Source organism: Manacus vitellinus, unplaced genomic scaffold (genome assembly GCF_001715985.3).
Source record: "Manacus vitellinus isolate BGI_N305 unplaced genomic scaffold, ASM171598v3 scaffold_14_pilon, whole genome shotgun sequence".
Taxonomy (NCBI): domain Eukaryota; kingdom Metazoa; phylum Chordata; class Aves; order Passeriformes; family Pipridae; genus Manacus; species Manacus vitellinus.
The window spans coordinates 14,854,841-14,871,925 of record NW_021939063.1 but is presented as its reverse complement, the minus strand read 5'-3'; the positions used below and the strand labels follow the sequence as shown (position 1 = coordinate 14,871,925).

General features: G+C 54.0%; 1 protein-coding gene across 1 annotated transcript in view; it reads left to right on the top strand.

Annotated features, from left to right (window-relative positions):
- DNAH1 (dynein axonemal heavy chain 1) overlaps nt 1-17,085 on the top strand; it is a 73,223-nt gene that overhangs the window by 54,622 nt on the left and 1,516 nt on the right. Inside the window, exons 54-76 of the mRNA XM_029958280.1 lie at nt 80-190; nt 1,265-1,450; nt 6,267-6,458; nt 6,910-7,077; nt 7,697-7,888; nt 8,307-8,438; nt 8,660-8,785; nt 9,286-9,405; nt 10,173-10,322; nt 10,713-10,873; nt 10,982-11,207; nt 11,292-11,487; nt 12,088-12,239; nt 12,711-12,907; nt 13,308-13,452; nt 13,895-14,053; nt 14,465-14,596; nt 14,784-14,954; nt 15,394-15,573; nt 15,653-15,829; nt 16,007-16,177; nt 16,360-16,490; nt 16,843-16,987. Of these exons, the coding sequence (XP_029814140.1) occupies nt 80-190; nt 1,265-1,450; nt 6,267-6,458; nt 6,910-7,077; nt 7,697-7,888; nt 8,307-8,438; nt 8,660-8,785; nt 9,286-9,405; nt 10,173-10,322; nt 10,713-10,873; nt 10,982-11,207; nt 11,292-11,487; nt 12,088-12,239; nt 12,711-12,907; nt 13,308-13,452; nt 13,895-14,053; nt 14,465-14,596; nt 14,784-14,954; nt 15,394-15,573; nt 15,653-15,829; nt 16,007-16,177; nt 16,360-16,490; nt 16,843-16,987 (3,720 nt within the window). The remainder of the gene's footprint in view (nt 1-79; nt 191-1,264; nt 1,451-6,266; nt 6,459-6,909; nt 7,078-7,696; nt 7,889-8,306; nt 8,439-8,659; nt 8,786-9,285; nt 9,406-10,172; nt 10,323-10,712; nt 10,874-10,981; nt 11,208-11,291; nt 11,488-12,087; nt 12,240-12,710; nt 12,908-13,307; nt 13,453-13,894; nt 14,054-14,464; nt 14,597-14,783; nt 14,955-15,393; nt 15,574-15,652; nt 15,830-16,006; nt 16,178-16,359; nt 16,491-16,842; nt 16,988-17,085) is intronic.

Genomic DNA, 17,085 nt, shown 5'->3' with positions numbered 1-17,085 from the left:
GAGCAAACAGGGGAGCACAGCTTTTTCCTGGGGTTTTCCGTGGCTGCTGCCCAGCTCTCACTCTGCTTTATTTCCACAGCTCCTGCGAACAGCAGAGGATGTAGCAAAGATGCAGGAGGAGCTGGAGTCCTCCCGCCCTCTCCTGGCACAGGCAGCCAAGGACACAGAGGCAACCATCGAGCAGCTGAAGGTACGGCTGCTGGGCAGCCCTGCACTTTCCAGCTCTGGCTGCTCAGACTGGACTGGACACAAAGCTTGGGGGGCCTGGCAGGCAGTGTGGTCCTGCTTGATCTATTGTAAAAATGCCTCAGTTGGCACAGCAGGTATTTGTGCAGAGCAGCATTACCAGCAAGAACTGCCTTCTGTTGGGGTCCTGCTCTGCTGCTGGTGGGGCCAGTTGCTGGCAGAAGTGGTGGCTCACGTGCCCCTGTCTGAAACCACCAGCCAGGGGTCAGCCAGCCAAGCTACCAGCTCCCTTTCCTCACTGGTTCTTGCAAGCACAGACTAGCAACACTCCTAACACAATCCTCAGGTGGCCTGAGGAGCTCAAAGCCCAGACTGGTGTTGCTGAATAGGATCATTGCCCCACATCCCGTCCCCAGGGAGCTGATCCAGCTGCAGCCTGCCCCTGCTAGCCCAAACCTCTGAGATCATCACACAGGCATTCATGCCACTGCAGAAGAGGGAACTGTCCTGTGTTGACTGTCACTGCCTTCTCTCCTTGTGTTCCTCCCAGCCCATCTCCTACTGTCAGTGACCACATTGGGACAGAGTGAACAGAGACACTAATATCATATGCATGCAAAGGGAAAGAGTCTGCAATTTCCCAAATTCCCACATAGCTGATAAGGATTTAGCTATATTCCACATTTACTTTACCCCTCCTGGTAGTGTTTTAGCCCTGGGGGTAGGCAGAAGTGACAGTTTGAAAAACAAACACCTAAGCGTATCTTCTTATTCCTCCATCTCCCTACAAATCTACACCCCTATGCATCCTCACCTTGTGCCAATGGGTAGAGTAGCTAATTCCTGGAAGACTAACACCATTCCAGGCACAGACAGAGCTGGAGCTTGTGGGTGGTTTATACAGGCTGACAAAAACCTTCTCCTGGTATGATGCAGGAAGGGGATCCCCTCCAGCAATTAGGTCCCTGCAGTCTCTGCTGGAAGAAGACACACAAGCTGCCAGGACAGCTATGATCCTTACCTAGCCAAGGGGTGCTGTGCCTCCAGCGTGCTTCTGAGGCTGTCTCTGGTGTTGCAGGTGGACACAGCTGTGGCTGAAGAGACAAGAAGTGCTGTGCAGGCTGAGGAGGCAAAGGCTAATGAGAAAGCTCAGACAGCCCAAGCCATTGCAGATGATGCTCAGAAGGACTTGGCTGAAGCCCTCCCAGCCCTGGATGCTGCTCTTGCCAGCCTGAAGAACCTCAACAGAAACGATGTTACAGAGGTAACTGTGTCAAGGGAGAGGGTGATAGAGCTGGGTTTGGTCAAGGACAGCCTCACTTTGCAGCAATTCCCCTTCTATAGGTTTGCAACATCCCAGCCTTTTCCAGCACCTCCATCCATCCCCCTGGGCTCAGTCTTGGCAGCTTTTCACCTTCACTTCTTCAGTGGAAGTTAAAGGGCAGAGGCAATAAGTGGCTCCTGGGTGTTTCCAATTTATCCTGTAGAGGGCATGGAGGAGGGCTTACCCCATGGTGCCTCTCCATGGGGGTAGGCAGCAGGTACCACCATGCAACCCCGAGTACTGATTGCACAGCACAGGGACAGAGCTAGCAGGACACTGAATCCACAGGCTCTTTGAAAGGGGATCAAACACAGGCAGAGAAGAGGCAGTGGGCTGAATTCAAGGAAATAGGATAGCAAGAGAAAGAAGGGTGATTCTGAGCCTGGCAAGCATCACAGCCCACAGCCCATTTTACAAGAGTACAGTACACTCAGTAAGTACAAGATTTCACCACACTGGGACAGCTTATTGCTCTGCAGTTATGAATAACACACATTTTTATTCCCCCCAAAAGACACAAAAGTCCCTTCCCCAGGAGGTGGGACACAGACACTGTCAGTCCACTTGCCTGCAGCACCCATCCTCTTGTAGAGTTGGCATGAGAAGTGTCTTGTCTACCCAAGGCTTCCAATGCCACAAGATGCATCAATTTCTTACACATAATCTAACCCAGTTTTGGGAAACTCTGTATTTAAGGAATAAGCTCCCTGCTTCTTTTAAACCCTGCTGGGCCATGTCCCAAGTAACCTGTCAATGGAGCAGAGACTGCCAGAATTCTCTCCTAGTCCAGGATTAAGGACCCAGCCCAACCAAAAGAAGACACCACTACTAAGGCAGGGTGCAAACATCCCTTTGACCTACTCCTTTGCATAGGGCAGCTCCATCAGGCGTCCCTTGGAGGAAGCTCTTGCCTGCTTCTCGAGCTCCTCCACCTCTTCTCTCAGCCGATCCTCATTGCAGTAAAAATACACGTAAAGGTTGCGCTCTGTCTGCAGGGTGGGGTTCTCCTGCAGAGACCTGCGCTTGACCTGCAAGTCACTCCAGAGGTCTACCAGCATTTTGTAGAGTTTGTCCTGCATGATCTTCAGTTGCTGCATCAGCTCGGTGATCTCCTGAGGGGCAGAGCCCAAAGTTATGTGAACATGCAGAAAGAGGGGGATTTCATCACACCTCTGGAACATCTCAGCCCACCAAAACCAAACTACCCACCGAGCTGTGGTCTCCAAACCCTCCTAGTCCAAGGAATAACAGTAGCTTACTGGAACACCTTGGCTAAGGCACCCTGATCTTGGCACTTTACAGTACATGTGAGACCCAGTGAGAATCACCTTTGTGCCTCAGCCACGCACTACCTCACTGCACAGTTTTTGGGATAAGGCAAGGATCAGCTCAACCTCCTTTCCCTCTGCAGGCTGAGAGGCAGTGAGTTCTCCCTCCTGCACCCAGGGAGGATTGGCAGAGGGCTCTTACACCCAGCCCTCTTCCACCCAGCAAGGCCCATAGAGCAGGAGTGCTTCCTTACCGGCGAGGAGAGCTGCAGCTGGTTGTGGCTGTTGTACAGCTGCCGGTAGAGCACCTCTATGGAGGCCTCCAGGGCAGGTATCTGGGGCATAGGAGCTACCAGCTGGGATTCCAGTGCCCTCTTCTTCTCAACCAACTGGGAACACTTGGCTGCTATGGCCTCATAGCTGCGGAAAGGCTGCTTCTCGTGATCTTCATGCATCAGCATGTCCCAGAGCCTGCGGGGTGGAACAGCCAGCCACAGGTGTGAGGGCAGTGCCAGCACTGAGGAAGAACAGGGCTCAGAGGTCATTGTGCACTCTGAGAGTGGGATGCAAGCAGATGTGGGTCAACAGTGAGAGGATAGGCACTCCCAGTGAGCAGCCCATATCATGGAGATCTAGGAAGAGCACCGTAAAGGACCAGGCTAACTCAAGAGCCAGTCTGTGACTCCTTTCTGGCAGACACCAGCACCAGCTGCTACAGAACTGTGTGGGGAAGACTGAGAAGACCCAACCAATGTAGCCAGAGAAAGGCCTTGCTCCAAGCAACTTGTGCTTCCTTGGGGCCCAGCTCTCTTTTTCCATGGATGAAGACTTGCCTCTAGACTCTCTGCTTTAACATGCTAGAAAAACTGTTCTCCCTACTCATTCCCTTCTCCAAGCCCATACTTTGCTGCGTCAGCCCTGGCCAACCAGAAAGAAGCAGATGGCACCTTCTGGGGAATTTCACACCACCGTGGAGTCAGGGTGGCTCTGCATTGGCAGAAGAGCACTGCTAGACTGCCTGGTAGCTTGGGTCTGCTGCCTGCCTCTGCCATTCCCATGCCACTTCCTCCACATGTAGTTTGCTCCTCATGCACACAGCCCCCCCAGGCCCTCACCGTGCAGCAATGATGTCTTTGGGGTCTATCCATTTGCGTGGACGATGCTTCTGGGAGGAGCTGGCATCTTTGAAGTAGTTCTGCTGCTCCTGCAGCCTGCTCTGGGCTTCTTCCCTCATGGCGTTTTCAACCTTCCCCAGCCAAGCAGCCTTGTGTTCCAGCTCCTGCCTGTCCCGTTCCAGCTGGAGCTCCAGCAGATCCATGCGGTTCTGCTGGCCCAACACCCATGCAGCTGCCTCCTCCTGCCTCCTGGCAGTGTTCTGCAGCCAGGCAGCTTCCAGGCTGAGGTGCCTGTGCAGGGCGGGCAGGTGAGCACGGCGGGCCTCTGCCTTCAGCAGGGGCGGTAGCTGGTGGGTCAGAGTGTGTGTCATGTCGAAGCACAGGATGTGAATCTGGTTCTGAAGCCCCTCAGCCTGGCCCTGGAGCTTCGCCTCGACTGCGTGCTGTGCAGGGGGGAGGCAAGACAGGCTGGTGTCAGGGTGCACCAATGTGCTGCCTGGCCCTGCCATCCCCTCCTGACATGTCAGCTGTGCTCCAAAATTCAGCAGGAGAGACCTCCTGCAGCACAGGCAGACCCTGCCACAGGGGATGGTGGAGGAATGGGGGCACTGGCCCTACCTGGTTATCCTCAAGAGCTTCCAGAGTCCTCTGGGCCCACTCCAGCGCGGCATGGTTGCCTTCCACTTTTGCTGACATGACTATCACCTCCCTCTGGGCGCAGATATGTGCTGTCTCTATTCGTCCCAGCTCCTTCCAGAGGCAATCTTGATCCTCCAGTAGCTCATCTTCATCACTACCAAGGCTTTCTGGCATCAATGTTTTCTTAGTGTTCATTTTATCTGTGACTTCCTGGCTGTCATCTCTTTTCTCCTCACCCTGCATACTCAACACCTCCCTCTCATTGCTCCCCTCCACTAGCAGCTCTGCCCTTGATTCTTGGACCAGCATTCCCTGACTTGCTGGTGCCACCTTGCATGGTGTCTTTGCGCATTCTTGATAAGGAGCTCCTCTTCCTCGCTCTGATATTTCCCAGTATGAGCCCATCTGTGTCCCAGCCTCCAGCCCTTCCTTCAGGCTGCTCTCTCCCTGTGCCCTTGCTTCCCAAGCATCTGAAGCCTGGATACTCCCTGGTAGGACCTGCTGAATGAAGTTTTCAAACGCATCAGTGGCCTTTTGTTCTAGCTCCATGTAAGGGCCAAGATCCATCTGGCACAGCAGTGATGGCTGCTGGCCTTTCCCCATGTTCCCATGACACTCTGTCAGCTGCTTTTCAGCATTGCTGACCTGGCTCAAGACAGCTCTGGTTTCGAAGACCTTCATTTCCAAGTCCCTCTGAGCCATCCTCAAGTCCTGCTTCACCACTTTCTCCTCATCCTCCAAGTACCTCTGCTCCTGCTGCAGCTTGTCTGTCCAAGCCAGCAGCTTGCTGTACCGCCAGAACTGCAGGTCATGATAATCCTTCAGCTCCTGAAGCTCCTGCTGCAGGGCCTTTGGAGAGGGACCCTTGTCCTCTGGTATCATGCTCGGGAGCTGTGGGACCCGGCAGCACATCTGCAATGCCTCCTCAAGGGCGTCACCCTCCAAGATGGGCTTTCCTGCAGCCAGCAGGGCATCATAGGCCTCCACCTCAGCTGGGCTCAGCACGTTCTCCTCACCCACTGTGCTGCAGAACCACTCGAGGAACTGCTTTGTCTTAGGGCAGTCAAAGAGCCACTCGAAGTCCTTCTCACAGAGGGTGTCTGCATGGGGGTAGATCAGCCTTAGTGTTGCCATAAAGTCTGCTGCTCTGTTGACAGTGTCCAGTGGGAAGGCCTGGGAGTATCTCCAGCTGGACATGACAAGAATGGTCAGCACTAGAAAGGAAAAAGCAGGAGTCAGTCTCAGGTGTCCTGACACTCACAGCCATCTCAAGGGTGCTGCAGCAGCACTCCTAGATGCCTGCTTGAGGGGAGACTAAAGCAGTCCCTCCACAAGTGCTGAAGACCAGCTCACGGGGTGCAGCATTGCTGTGGTGGGGCACAAGACAAATGAGAGCCCATAGAGCAAAGAAGAAAGCCTACCTGTGTCCCATTCCCATACAGCCTTCTTCCTGGGGCCATACAGATCTAGCTCCTTTGCCAAGATATTTTCAGCCTGTAAAATACACCCATCAGAGTATCAGGGCAGGCCTTTTCAGCTTACCTGTAGTTTGCTCCATGCCCTTTCTGATAACCAGCTTTGCCTTCAAATATCTCTGTCTTTCCTGCCTCTCTATTGCATCCTCTAAATGTCCTGCCTCTAGTCCCAGTGTCCTCTGGTCCAACTGAGGGAGGGATGAGCACCCCATCTCCCAGAGAACCAGGTCAACCCACTGTTTCCATTTGGGTTTTGAAGGTACGAGCACTGCAGCGGCCTCCCCCCGGTGTGAAGATAGTGATTGAAGCTGTCTGCATAATGCAAGGAAAAAAGCCCAAAAAGGTGGCAGGAGAAAAAATAGGCACCAAGGTGGATGATTACTGGGAGCCAGGCAGGGCCCTTCTTCAGGACCCAGTGCAGTTCCTGAACAGCCTGACTGAGTATGATAAGGTAAGCAGGGGCAGAAGGAAGCTGCTACTGGGATCAGATACTGCCTCACAGACATCCTTCTCATGCAGTAAAACTTAGAGCTCCTTGTGGGCAACACCCTTCAGCAGCACCAAGGAGGGGGACATATTTGGCCTTGAAGTGCTCATGTCAGCTGGATGCACTTCATTGCCTTGGGCAATGGGACCTAGACACACAGATCTTCTGTCCCTCTGCTCTTTCACGTGGAGGAGCTGGATGGAAGTGGTATGGGAAGGGATGTGCCCAATCCCACAGCTATGCCTCCCAGGCCTGAACATGCAGCAATTTGATTCCTCTTGCTCCTCAGTGTGATGCATTAACCACATTGTAAGGTCCAGGGGCAGGCTGCTGCCACTGGGGAAAGTTCTGAGACTTTCCTCAATCTGACCTTTAGCATGCTCATCACTGATTTCTCTCACACCCTTCCTTGCAGGACAATATTTCAGACAATGTGATCAAGGCCATCCAGCCCTACATTGACAATGAAGAGTTTCAGCCAGCTGCCATCGCCAAGGTCTCCAAAGCCTGTACCTCCATCTGCCAGTGGGTGCGTGCCATGCACAAGTACCACTTTGTGGCCAAGGTTGTGGAGCCCAAGCGGGTAAGAGGCTTTAGGTGTTTGGGAACACTACTAACAGCTCCCTTCTGCAGGAGATGCTGGGAATCAACATGTTCTGCAAGTCAGGACATAACATTCAGACCAAGCCTTAGCAAAGCCAAAGTCCCAAAACCCATTAACAGGATAAAGTAGAAGAAATCAGCCTAGAATATACTGGGACAGAAGCGATACCTTGTTTTTAGTGCTGAGTCAGGAACTCAGCATGAACTGTACTTACAGAAACTTTCCCACACCTCACTAGTGTTTCAGCCTCTCCAAGCCTAGCTATTTCTTTATTATAAGTTTGGAACAAGCAGAGGAACCTTTCCTCCCCTTCACCAATGGGCCACATCCTGAGCTTGTGTAAGCTGACACAGGCTCTTGGCTTTTTGGAGCTATGCAGAAATGCCCTCTTTGCCCCTACTTTTAGTCCTGGAGTTAGGCAGGTCAACCTCTGTCATCCAGGGATTGGATTGACTGAGATACTGAGATACCAGTAGCTAGTGCTTATCAGCAAGCACTTTTATGGAAAACCAACTCTTGCTCCAAGGTCTCTGCCTTTTGGGGGAAGAGCCTGACCCCATGCCCAACATCCTCACTGTTTCCTTGTGCATGTCCCCAGCAAGCCTTGCGAGAGGCAGAAGAGGACCTGCGTGCCACTCAGCTGGTCCTTGACGAAGCCAAGAAACGCCTGAAGGAGGTTGAAGATGGCATTGCCCTGCTGCAGGCCAAGTACGACAGCTGCAAAGCCAACAAGGAGGAGCTGGAGATGAAGTGTGAGCAGTGTCAGCAGAGACTGGCCCGTGCCGATGTGGTAAGGGACAGAGCTGGGTTCTGCCTGCTTGCATGAGGCAACCTGATTTCAGATCAGGCAGCGCAGTGGGGAAAATATCCATGTGGCTGGCAGCTCACGACAACCCTAGGTTGAAGGTACCTGGCCAGATCTCAGCAGCACAACAGGACTGAGAAGCTAAGCTTTTTCACTGATGTGAAAAGCTTCTGTCCTCCTGTGCACAGCTTGTTCAGCTAGCAATGTGTCTCCAGGACAGCTGAGAACAGCCCAGTAATCCCAGGATTAAGTGCTCAAAGCTGGGAACAGAATTCAGAACATATCAGGGGCCACCCCAACCTGTGGTCACTGAAGTCACCTGCAAAACTACCCAGAGAGTGGCAGGTCTGGGACACAAGGTTAGCCCACACAGCAGCTCTCAGGTGTGCAACTTATCCCACAGCTCATAAACAGCCTGGCTGATGAGAAGGTGCGCTGGCAGGACACTGTGGAGAGCCTGGATGACAAGATCAACAACAGCAGTGGGGACGTGCTTGTTGCAGCTGGCTTTGTGGCCTACCTGGGCCCCTTCACAGTAAGTGTGCAGTGCTCCTTGCAAGGGGCACGGTTAGCTCTGCTGTCCTGGCCAGGGAGAAAGGAACAAGGACACAAGGGTGCAAGATCCCTCCTGGATGGCTTTCTATTTGTGCCAGAGGCTGCACAAGGCCTCATTTGAATGGGAACAGGAGGGTTAAGATGTTTGCAGCAGACTAGCTGCAGCTAAAAGAAAGGCTATGATGGTGTGTCTCGTGGCAGGGAGACTACCGCATGGCACTGTCCGAGGAGTGGATGAGGGAGTTGACAGAAAACAACATCCCTCACAGCACAGATGCCAGCCTCATCAGCACCCTCGGAGACCCTGTGGAAATCCGCTCCTGGCAGGCAAGTTCCAGAAAAACCCAACAATTGAGGCTGCAGGGACCTCCAGCAGAGACTAAAACACTCAGCTCACCACTCAGTAGGATCACCTGTACCAAAAGACAGGCCTCAGATCAAACCACTGGATAATGACCAAGCACCTCCACACTGCAGATCTGGAGTTGCTGTTGGGCTCCTTGCACAAAGAGCAGGACCTGGGCAGCAGCAAACAGCAGCAACAAAGGCATCAGCCTTGACCTGTAAGGCTTGCCCTTTACAAACCACAGGCCCAGAGCCAAGCCTTGGCCATAGCCTGCCCCAGCCTGACCCTGCAGCACAACTCCATCCCAGGGCTCAGCCACTGTGAGCAGAGCTGCAGCTCTGTGCCCAGCTGCTGGCAGAGGTTCCCTCACCACCATCCCCTGTACACACCCTGGGAGCACTTGGGCCAGGGCAACAAGGGCTTCTCTCTGGTCACCTGTGTTGTGCTGCCGGGTGTCCAACAGCTTTTTCTACCCCATTAGATTGCTGGTTTACCCAATGACGCCCTGTCTGTGGAGAATGGGGTAATAACCCGGTTCTCCCTGCGCTGGACTCACTTCATAGACCCCCAAGGACAAGCAAACAAGTGGATCAAGAATCTGGTAAGAGCTGCAGGGAGGAAAGCCAGGTCTGCCAGGATAGGGGAAGCTGCTTTCCATCAGGAGCAACCTCTGGCTTTGGGCTGTAGAACTGCAAGACCCTGCACTGTCCCAGCCCATCCTCCCCCGCACCAGACAGGTTCCACATCCACATTAATCCCAGATGGATTTCCCGTCTTGGGGAAAGCAGCACAGGGCAGGAGGAGCCCTACTGTAAGCAAGCAAGGCATCAGATTTCCACTCTGGGAATCTCAGAACACCAGCATCTCCCACAATGGTCCTTCAGGCCCCTAGAACAGAAGCAAGACATTACCTGACTAGTAACACACTCCCTGCTGCCAAAGTGCTGGGAACACTGACCACCACCCCTTCTCTAGAGAGGCACTCGCTGCCCTTTGGAAGGATCAGGCAGGAGGCTCAGGCAGCTGCTCCTGCTTTGCTCCCTGAGGACTTTTACCACCCAGCTGCTCTCACTTTGCAGGAAAATGAGCTCTGAGTTATCAGCGTGGGGTTACAGAGGGGTATGGCTCTCTGAAGGAGGTTCTCCCTGTTCCCAAACTTTTCTGCTACCCCACTGAGCTGTCTCTAGTGCCTGCAGACATGGGCTAAACTTGCCAAAATAGCCAAAGTGTAGCCAAGCAAGAAAAGAGATTATTTCCACTGCTCTAGGGAGCTAAATCAGCCCAATGAGAGTTGTACCAATGACCAGAGCTGGATGTGAATGTGGGCAGGACATCACACAGACCCTGCCCTCCCCTGCTGCCTTTCAGGAGAAGGCAAACAGCCTGGAGGTGGCCAAGCTGAGCGACCGAGACTTCCTCACAACTCTGGAGAATGCCATTACCTTTGGGAAGCCCTTCCTGCTGGAGAATGTCGGCGAGGAGCTGGATCCAGTCCTTGAGCCTGTCCTGCTGAAAGAGGTCCTGTGTCCCACCTTGGCAAGAAGGGGCAGTGGGTGCCTGGCTGAGCTGTAAGGGGGCATCTGGCCAGGGTGCTGTGGGATGTGGTGGGTTTGTAGGTCTCCCTGGGCAGGCAGAACTCACGTGGACGCTACTTGTCCTGTGCTCCCATGTCTTGGCCAGAGCTCCAATACAATGACAGCCTTTTGCACACTCTGGTCTTCTTCCAGCAGGCATCTTTGCCTGGGAGGCAGGGCCATGGGATGCAGCTGCTGTATTCAGGTTCAGGCCTTCAGGTCTGCCAGGTGGCTTTGAGCTCCTCTGTCCTGAGAGCCTTCAGACTCTCTCCTCACTGCAGAGTCCAGGGCACAAGAGGTAGCCATCCCTTCCTCTATTTGTCCCTCTATACAGACCTTCAAACAGCAAGGCAACACTGTGCTGAAGCTGGGGGATTCAGTGATCCCCTACCATGATGATTTCAAGATGTACATCACAACCAAACTACCCAACCCTCACTACAGCCCTGAGGTCTCCACGAAGCTCACCCTCATAAACTTCACCCTCTCACCCAGGTACCTGCTTACCCCATTATCTGCCTATGCTGCTCAGCCTCTTTCCTTGCAGTCCTCAGACTCTTGGGCCTGTTGCCCCCACTGTTACCTCCATGACTTTTGTTGTAGTGGCCTGGAAGACCAACTGTTGGGAGAAGTGGTGGCTGCAGAGCGGCCTGACTTGGAAGAAGACAGAAACCAGCTGATTGTTAGCAATGCCAAGATGCGTCAGGAACTGAAGGAGATAGAAGACCAGATCCTCTATCGGCTCAGCACTTCTGAAGGAAACCCTGTAGATGACTTGGAGCTCATTAAAGTGTTGGAGGCATCCAAGCTGAAGGCAGGAGAGATCCAGGTCAGAAGTGGAGGTGCTCTGCCCCTGCAGCTCTGCATCCCCTGCTGGCACTGCACTAACCATGACATCTTTTCTGTCCTGCAGGCCAAGGTCGCAGTGGCAGAGCAGACAGAGAAGGACATCAACATCACCCGCCTGGAGTATGTGCCTGTAGCTGTCCGCTCACAGATCCTCTACTTCTGTGTCTCAGACCTGTCCAATGTGGACCCCATGTACCAGTACTCACTCGAGTGGTTCCTCAACATCTTCCTCATGGGGATCCGTAACTCCGAGAAAGCAGGTACCTGCCCAGAGCAGCCCCTTTGTCTCCTCTTCCTCGCCCCACGCTCCTGATCCTGAGCAGTAGAAGCTCAGGCACCTGCAGACTGAAGGCAAACGTGGCCACTTGCATTGGCTCTCAGCATGGTCCAGAGCTGCCCGTTTGTGTCCACACAGCAAGGGAAGATGTGGTCACATGTCCATTCTCTTCCCACCTCTTTGCTGCTGCCCTGTCTGGCCAGGTGGGAGGGGTGTTGGTGCAGGGCACATGCAAGAGGTACATGCCATCCTGGTCCTGGTGTGGCTCTGATTGTCACTGAGCTGCCTCCATCACAGGCCCTGGGGCAGCTTTCCCTGCCCAGCAGTGTGTGTCAGCTGTGTGTGTGGCTGTGCAGCTGCCATGGTGCAGTGTTGGCTCCCTCCCAGCACCAGGGCTCCAAGTCACAGCCTTGTGCTTTCACTGGGATTTCTGCACCAAGTCTGTGTTTGAGTGCAGCGCCTGTTCTTCCTGGGCAGGGTGTGGGTGTGCCCCTGTGGCCTGGAACCCATAGCTGATGTGGAGAGCCCCCTCCACAACACTCGTGGCACCCACCACCCTTGTCTGGTTGTTGCCTTTTTTCAGACATACTGAAGGAGCGGGTGATAAACATCAACAACTACATCACCTTCAGTCTCTACTGCAACGTGTGCCGTAGTCTCTTTGAGAAGCACAAGCTCATGTTTGCCTTCCTGGTCAGCGCCCGGATTCTGATGAATGAAGGGAAAATTGACATGGTAAGCAAGTCACCTTAGTCCTTGATGGGATCCCATCAAGGCAGCTCAAGCCCAGCATGTTCAGCCCCTAGAATAATGTGTTAGGTGGAAAAGGAGCCTTGTTCCCCGAGGCTGGGGACAGGCTTGGCAGCCTGGTGGGCAAACACAGGGCCTCTGTCTTCACTCAGCTTTTAAACTGTTCCCTGTGTCTACATGCAGAGCTGCCTAGCCTGAATCACCTGCAGCTTTTGCCAGTTTACTGCCAGACTGCTGCAAAGGTTAGTGAGTTCAGAGGGAGCAGGCAGGGTTTAGCAGAGTGGCAGCTGAACAGTCACTATGTTGATCTCACCAGATCCTCCAGTTCACTTACTCCTTGACACCCACACCAGGCAGGACAGCAGCCAGAAAGATACTACAGGATTTTAATTGCCACATGCCTTGGGCTCAGGCAGGTGGGCTATAATCCATGACCACATCCTATCGTGTTCCCAGGATGAGTGGCGGTATCTGCTGTCGGGAGGCGCCATAAAGGAAATGAAGGACAACCCAGCTCCATCCTGGGTGAACGAGAGAGCGTGGGGAGACATCCTGGCCTTGAGCAGCCTAAAGAATTTCTCTGACTTCGACAATGATTTTGCAGCCAACCTTGAAGAGTTCAGGACCATTTTTGACAGCCCCAACCCTCACAGGCAAGTGTCCCCTGCTTTGTCAGCTTAGGTCTACTGCACCTGGCTGTAATGGTGTCCTGCGAGAGCAGGAGGACCCGATACAGCCACAGTGCCAGCTCTGCTCCCAGTGCAGTGCCGTGCAAGGGAGAGGATGAGGCACTGCCTTGTCTCTTCAGGGGTAGCCCTCCCACCCAAGGGCCACACAGTGCCTTACCCAGGAGTATCTGGTGTTTCCCCAGTGGAAGCAGCTCTGGCTTGCCTGCTGATGGTTTCAGAGCTACAGACAACAACCTCAACCAAGGGACTGGAAGATCCTTGTCTTTTCTGAAGCCCCAGTGGCTGCCTGCACATAACTTGTGTACTTCTTGGGGAGCTGATGGATCTGGCACATCCCGCCAAAATGCACCTGATTGCTTTGCAGAGAGCCCCTGCCTGGGAAGTGGGAAACTGGGCTTGATGCCTTCCAGAAGCTGCTGGTTCTGCGGTGTCTGCGGGGAGATAAGATCACCAATGCCATGCAGGACTTCGTGGTGCTGCACCTGGACCAACGCTTCATTGAGCCACAGGTAACCAGCCAAGAGGAAGCACTGCTGGGCACTGGGGTGGAGCAAGAGGACTCAAGCTTGTGGTCCATCAGCATTTTGCACTTGCAGTGAGGGTGCTTGTGCCTCTCTGCAGCCGCAGTGTTCTTCCCACAGCCGGGAAAACTCCTATGTCTTAGACAAGGGATATCCTTCCCAACGTTCTCCAGTTAAACCAGACTGGGAGGGGACAGATAGTGTAGATGTACAAGGGAAGAGTTTGAATGGCAAATGGGAAAGTGGTTCCTGCCCTAACCCTACTGAATCCAGAGGAGAGGTGTACTTGGTCCTTACCAAACATATTTCTGGCCTTGGCACCCAGGAACACGCTGGTGCCTTGGAGGGGAGCTGGAGGCCAGGCGGGGTGACGAGGTGCTGTGTGGGGCTGCTGTGGCTCCTCTGCTCTGACTAACTCTCTGTTTTGCAGACCACTGACCTCTCAGTCGTCTTCAAGGACTCCACTGCCACCACCCCACTGGTGTTTGTGCTGTCCCCGGGCACTGACCCCGCTGCTGACCTCTACAAGTTTGCTGAAGAAATGAAGTTCACACAAAAGCTCTCTGCCATTTCTCTGGGCCAAGGACAGGTGAGCTGCCAGTGCACACCTGGAGCAACAGTGTGTTGCTGGCACTCCCACTGATCTCACCAAGCTCCAAGTAGGTCACACACCATTGGCAGCACATTGAAAACATCCCCCTGCCCCTGGGCCCTTACTCACCAGCCTTCTGCTAGCAGGAAGAGCCAGTTTGGGGTGGGGGCTGCAGCAGTTCCCACTATAGTGCCCTCTAACTTCCTGAATCCATCCACAGTTCTTCCATTCCCTCCACCCTCCCTCACAGGCTTGTAAAAACTGTAAAAAATCTTTGCTGTGCCACCAGACACTGTCCTAGCTCTGGACAGTGGTCCTTCCACCCAGCTGCTCCCTCCCTGTCCAGCTCAGCATGGCATAGCCCACCGTGGGCCAGGGTCTCTGAGCTCTTTCTCTCTGCCTCCACAGGGGCCCCGTGCTGAAGCCATGTTGCACGGTGCCATGGAGCAGGGCAACTGGGTCTTCTTCCAGAACTGCCACCTGGCCCCCAGCTGGATGCCCTCACTGGAGAGACTCATCGAGGCCATTGACCCCACCAAGGTGAGCTGTTTTACTGAGCAGGTGCCTGCTCTGAGGATAACAGGCAGGAGGCTGGAGCCCTGGGAGGAGCCCAGATCTAGTTCAGGCCCATCCACAGGTTCTCTAAAGAACCAGGGGGTCAGTGCAGGAGCAGCTGCAGGGGCTGTGCTTGCACCCTCTGAGCACTTGCTGCCTTCTGGACTTCCAGGTGCATCCGGACTTTCGCCTCTGGCTCACCAGTCTACCAAGTAACCACTTCCCTGTGTCCATCCTCCAGAACGGCTCCAAGATGACCATTGAGCCCCCCCGTGGGGTCAAGGCCAACCTACTCAAGTCCTACATTAGTTTCAGTGATGACTTCTTGAATTCTTGCTCCAAGGTGAGACTCAGGTCATGCTTTGGTTTGCTGTCCCCACTCCATGCCTGCTCCAGTGTATGGTCTCCACCTGGATGTTGCTCTTCTCCAGGTATAGATCTTCCTCCTCATTAGAGCACCCATGGGACAGAGAAGGGCTGGAGGTATTTCTCATAAACTCCCATCTACTCTGTGATGAGCCACTTAGAAGTTTTACTTTGAGAAACAGCAGTAACAGGCTTGGGAGGGCCTGGCATAAAGCACTGGCAGCTCTCTTTAAGGAAGGAGTGGGCCATGGCCTTCCCCAGCACAGCAACCTGACTGAAGTTTCCCCCTCTCCAAGCCTCAGTTGGCACTACTGAATTGGCACATCTCCTCTGCCAGGTCCCATCAGATCCTGGCTCCAACCAAGGATGCCTCCTCCCAAACTAAGCAACTCCTCTCCCTGCTTCCCTGCCCACAGGTCACTGAGTTTAAATCCTTGCTGCTGTCACTTTGCTTCTTCCATGGAAACATGCTGGAGAGGAGAAAGTTTGGGCCTCTGGGGTTCAACATCCCCTATGAGTTCACGGACGGAGACCTCCGCATCTGCATCAGTCAGCTGCAGATGTTCTTGAACGAGTACGCAGACATCCCCTACAAGGTAAGAGCTGCCCCTCCTGTGAGGGAACAGGCTCGTGATGCATGAAGGGGTTGGAAAGCCATGGTGGGATCCCTCACAGGTTCTCAAGTACACAGCTGGGGAGATCAACTACGGCGGCCGTGTTACCGATGACTGGGACCGGCGCTGCATCATGAGCATTTTGGAAGATTTCTACAAGCCTGAGGTTTTAAATCCTGACTTTGCCTATTCCGAATCGGGCATCTACAAGCAGATCAGTACCTCTTCTGACCTCAATGTAAGTACTCAAGTCACAAATTGCAGCTCATAGACGCAGGGGGATCATCATACTGCACAGGGGTCTCTCCTCCCTGAAACCCCCTGCACTTCCAGTCCTCTGGGGGAATATAAGTTTGTGAGAACCTGGGATCTTCAGCTGCTCTTGGCCTCACAGCCTGGGTGGATTCCTCTCCAGGGCTACCTCCAATATGTCAAGGGCCTGCCGCTCAACGACAGCCCGGAGCTGTTTGGTTTACACGACAACGCCGACATCACCTTCGCTCAGAACGAGACCTTTGCCCTGCTGGGGGCCATTGCACAGCTGCAACCCAAGACCATCTCACTGGGAGGCCGTAGCAGGGAGGAGGTGGGTGCCCTGATCCCACCAGTGCTCTGGCAGCCAGTGCCCAGTGCAGGCAGTGGCCACAAACACCAGCTGTCAGCAGGTGCTGGGTGCCAGCAGTGGCACTTGGTGTTAGCTCTTCCCCTTCTCAGCAGCCATGGAGCTGGAGTAGAAAGATGCTCACCCACTTGCTGCCTTCCTTCCAGATCGTGGAGGAGACCTCCAAGGACATCTTGGCAAAGCTGCCTGCCCCCATGAACCTGCAGGAGGTGATCCGCAAATACCCACTGCTCTACGAGGAGTCCATGAACACAGTGCTGGTGCAGGAGGTGATCAGGTAAAACCCCTGTGGGATCACATCCCGGGGAGCAGCAGAGATGGGCAGGCCCCTCTCCCACCCACCTTTGGGGAACCTCAGTGCTGAGCATGGCAGTGGGGTTGGCAGCCACACTAACAACTGTGTTGTCCAAGCCAGGACCTTTGGCTGATCCCTGCCCTGTGGGGACTGATCCATGATCTACTACTGTCAGCAGTTCAGCGCTGGGGGCGCAGCTATGAGACCCCGTTGAAGAGGAATGGGGCTGGGGGAGCTTCACTCATGTACAGAGCTGTCCATACCCTCTCTGGGCAGACATGGGCAATAAATCACTGCACAGAGTTGCTCTGCTTCCTCTGCTCTTTCCCTGTAGGTACAACAAGCTCCTGGAGGAGGTTGCTCAGAGTCTGAATGATTTGCTGAAAGCTCTCAAGGGCTTGGTTGTGATGTCCTCTCGACTGGAGCTGATGGCCAGCAGCTTGTACAACAACACTGTTCCCGAGATATGGAATGCCAAGGTACATGCCCCAGCCAGCCCAGCTGCCCACCAGAGCTCACCAAACCAGGGGAATGGGTCACCAGCCACCACCACTGTACTAGGCTGTGTCACATGCTT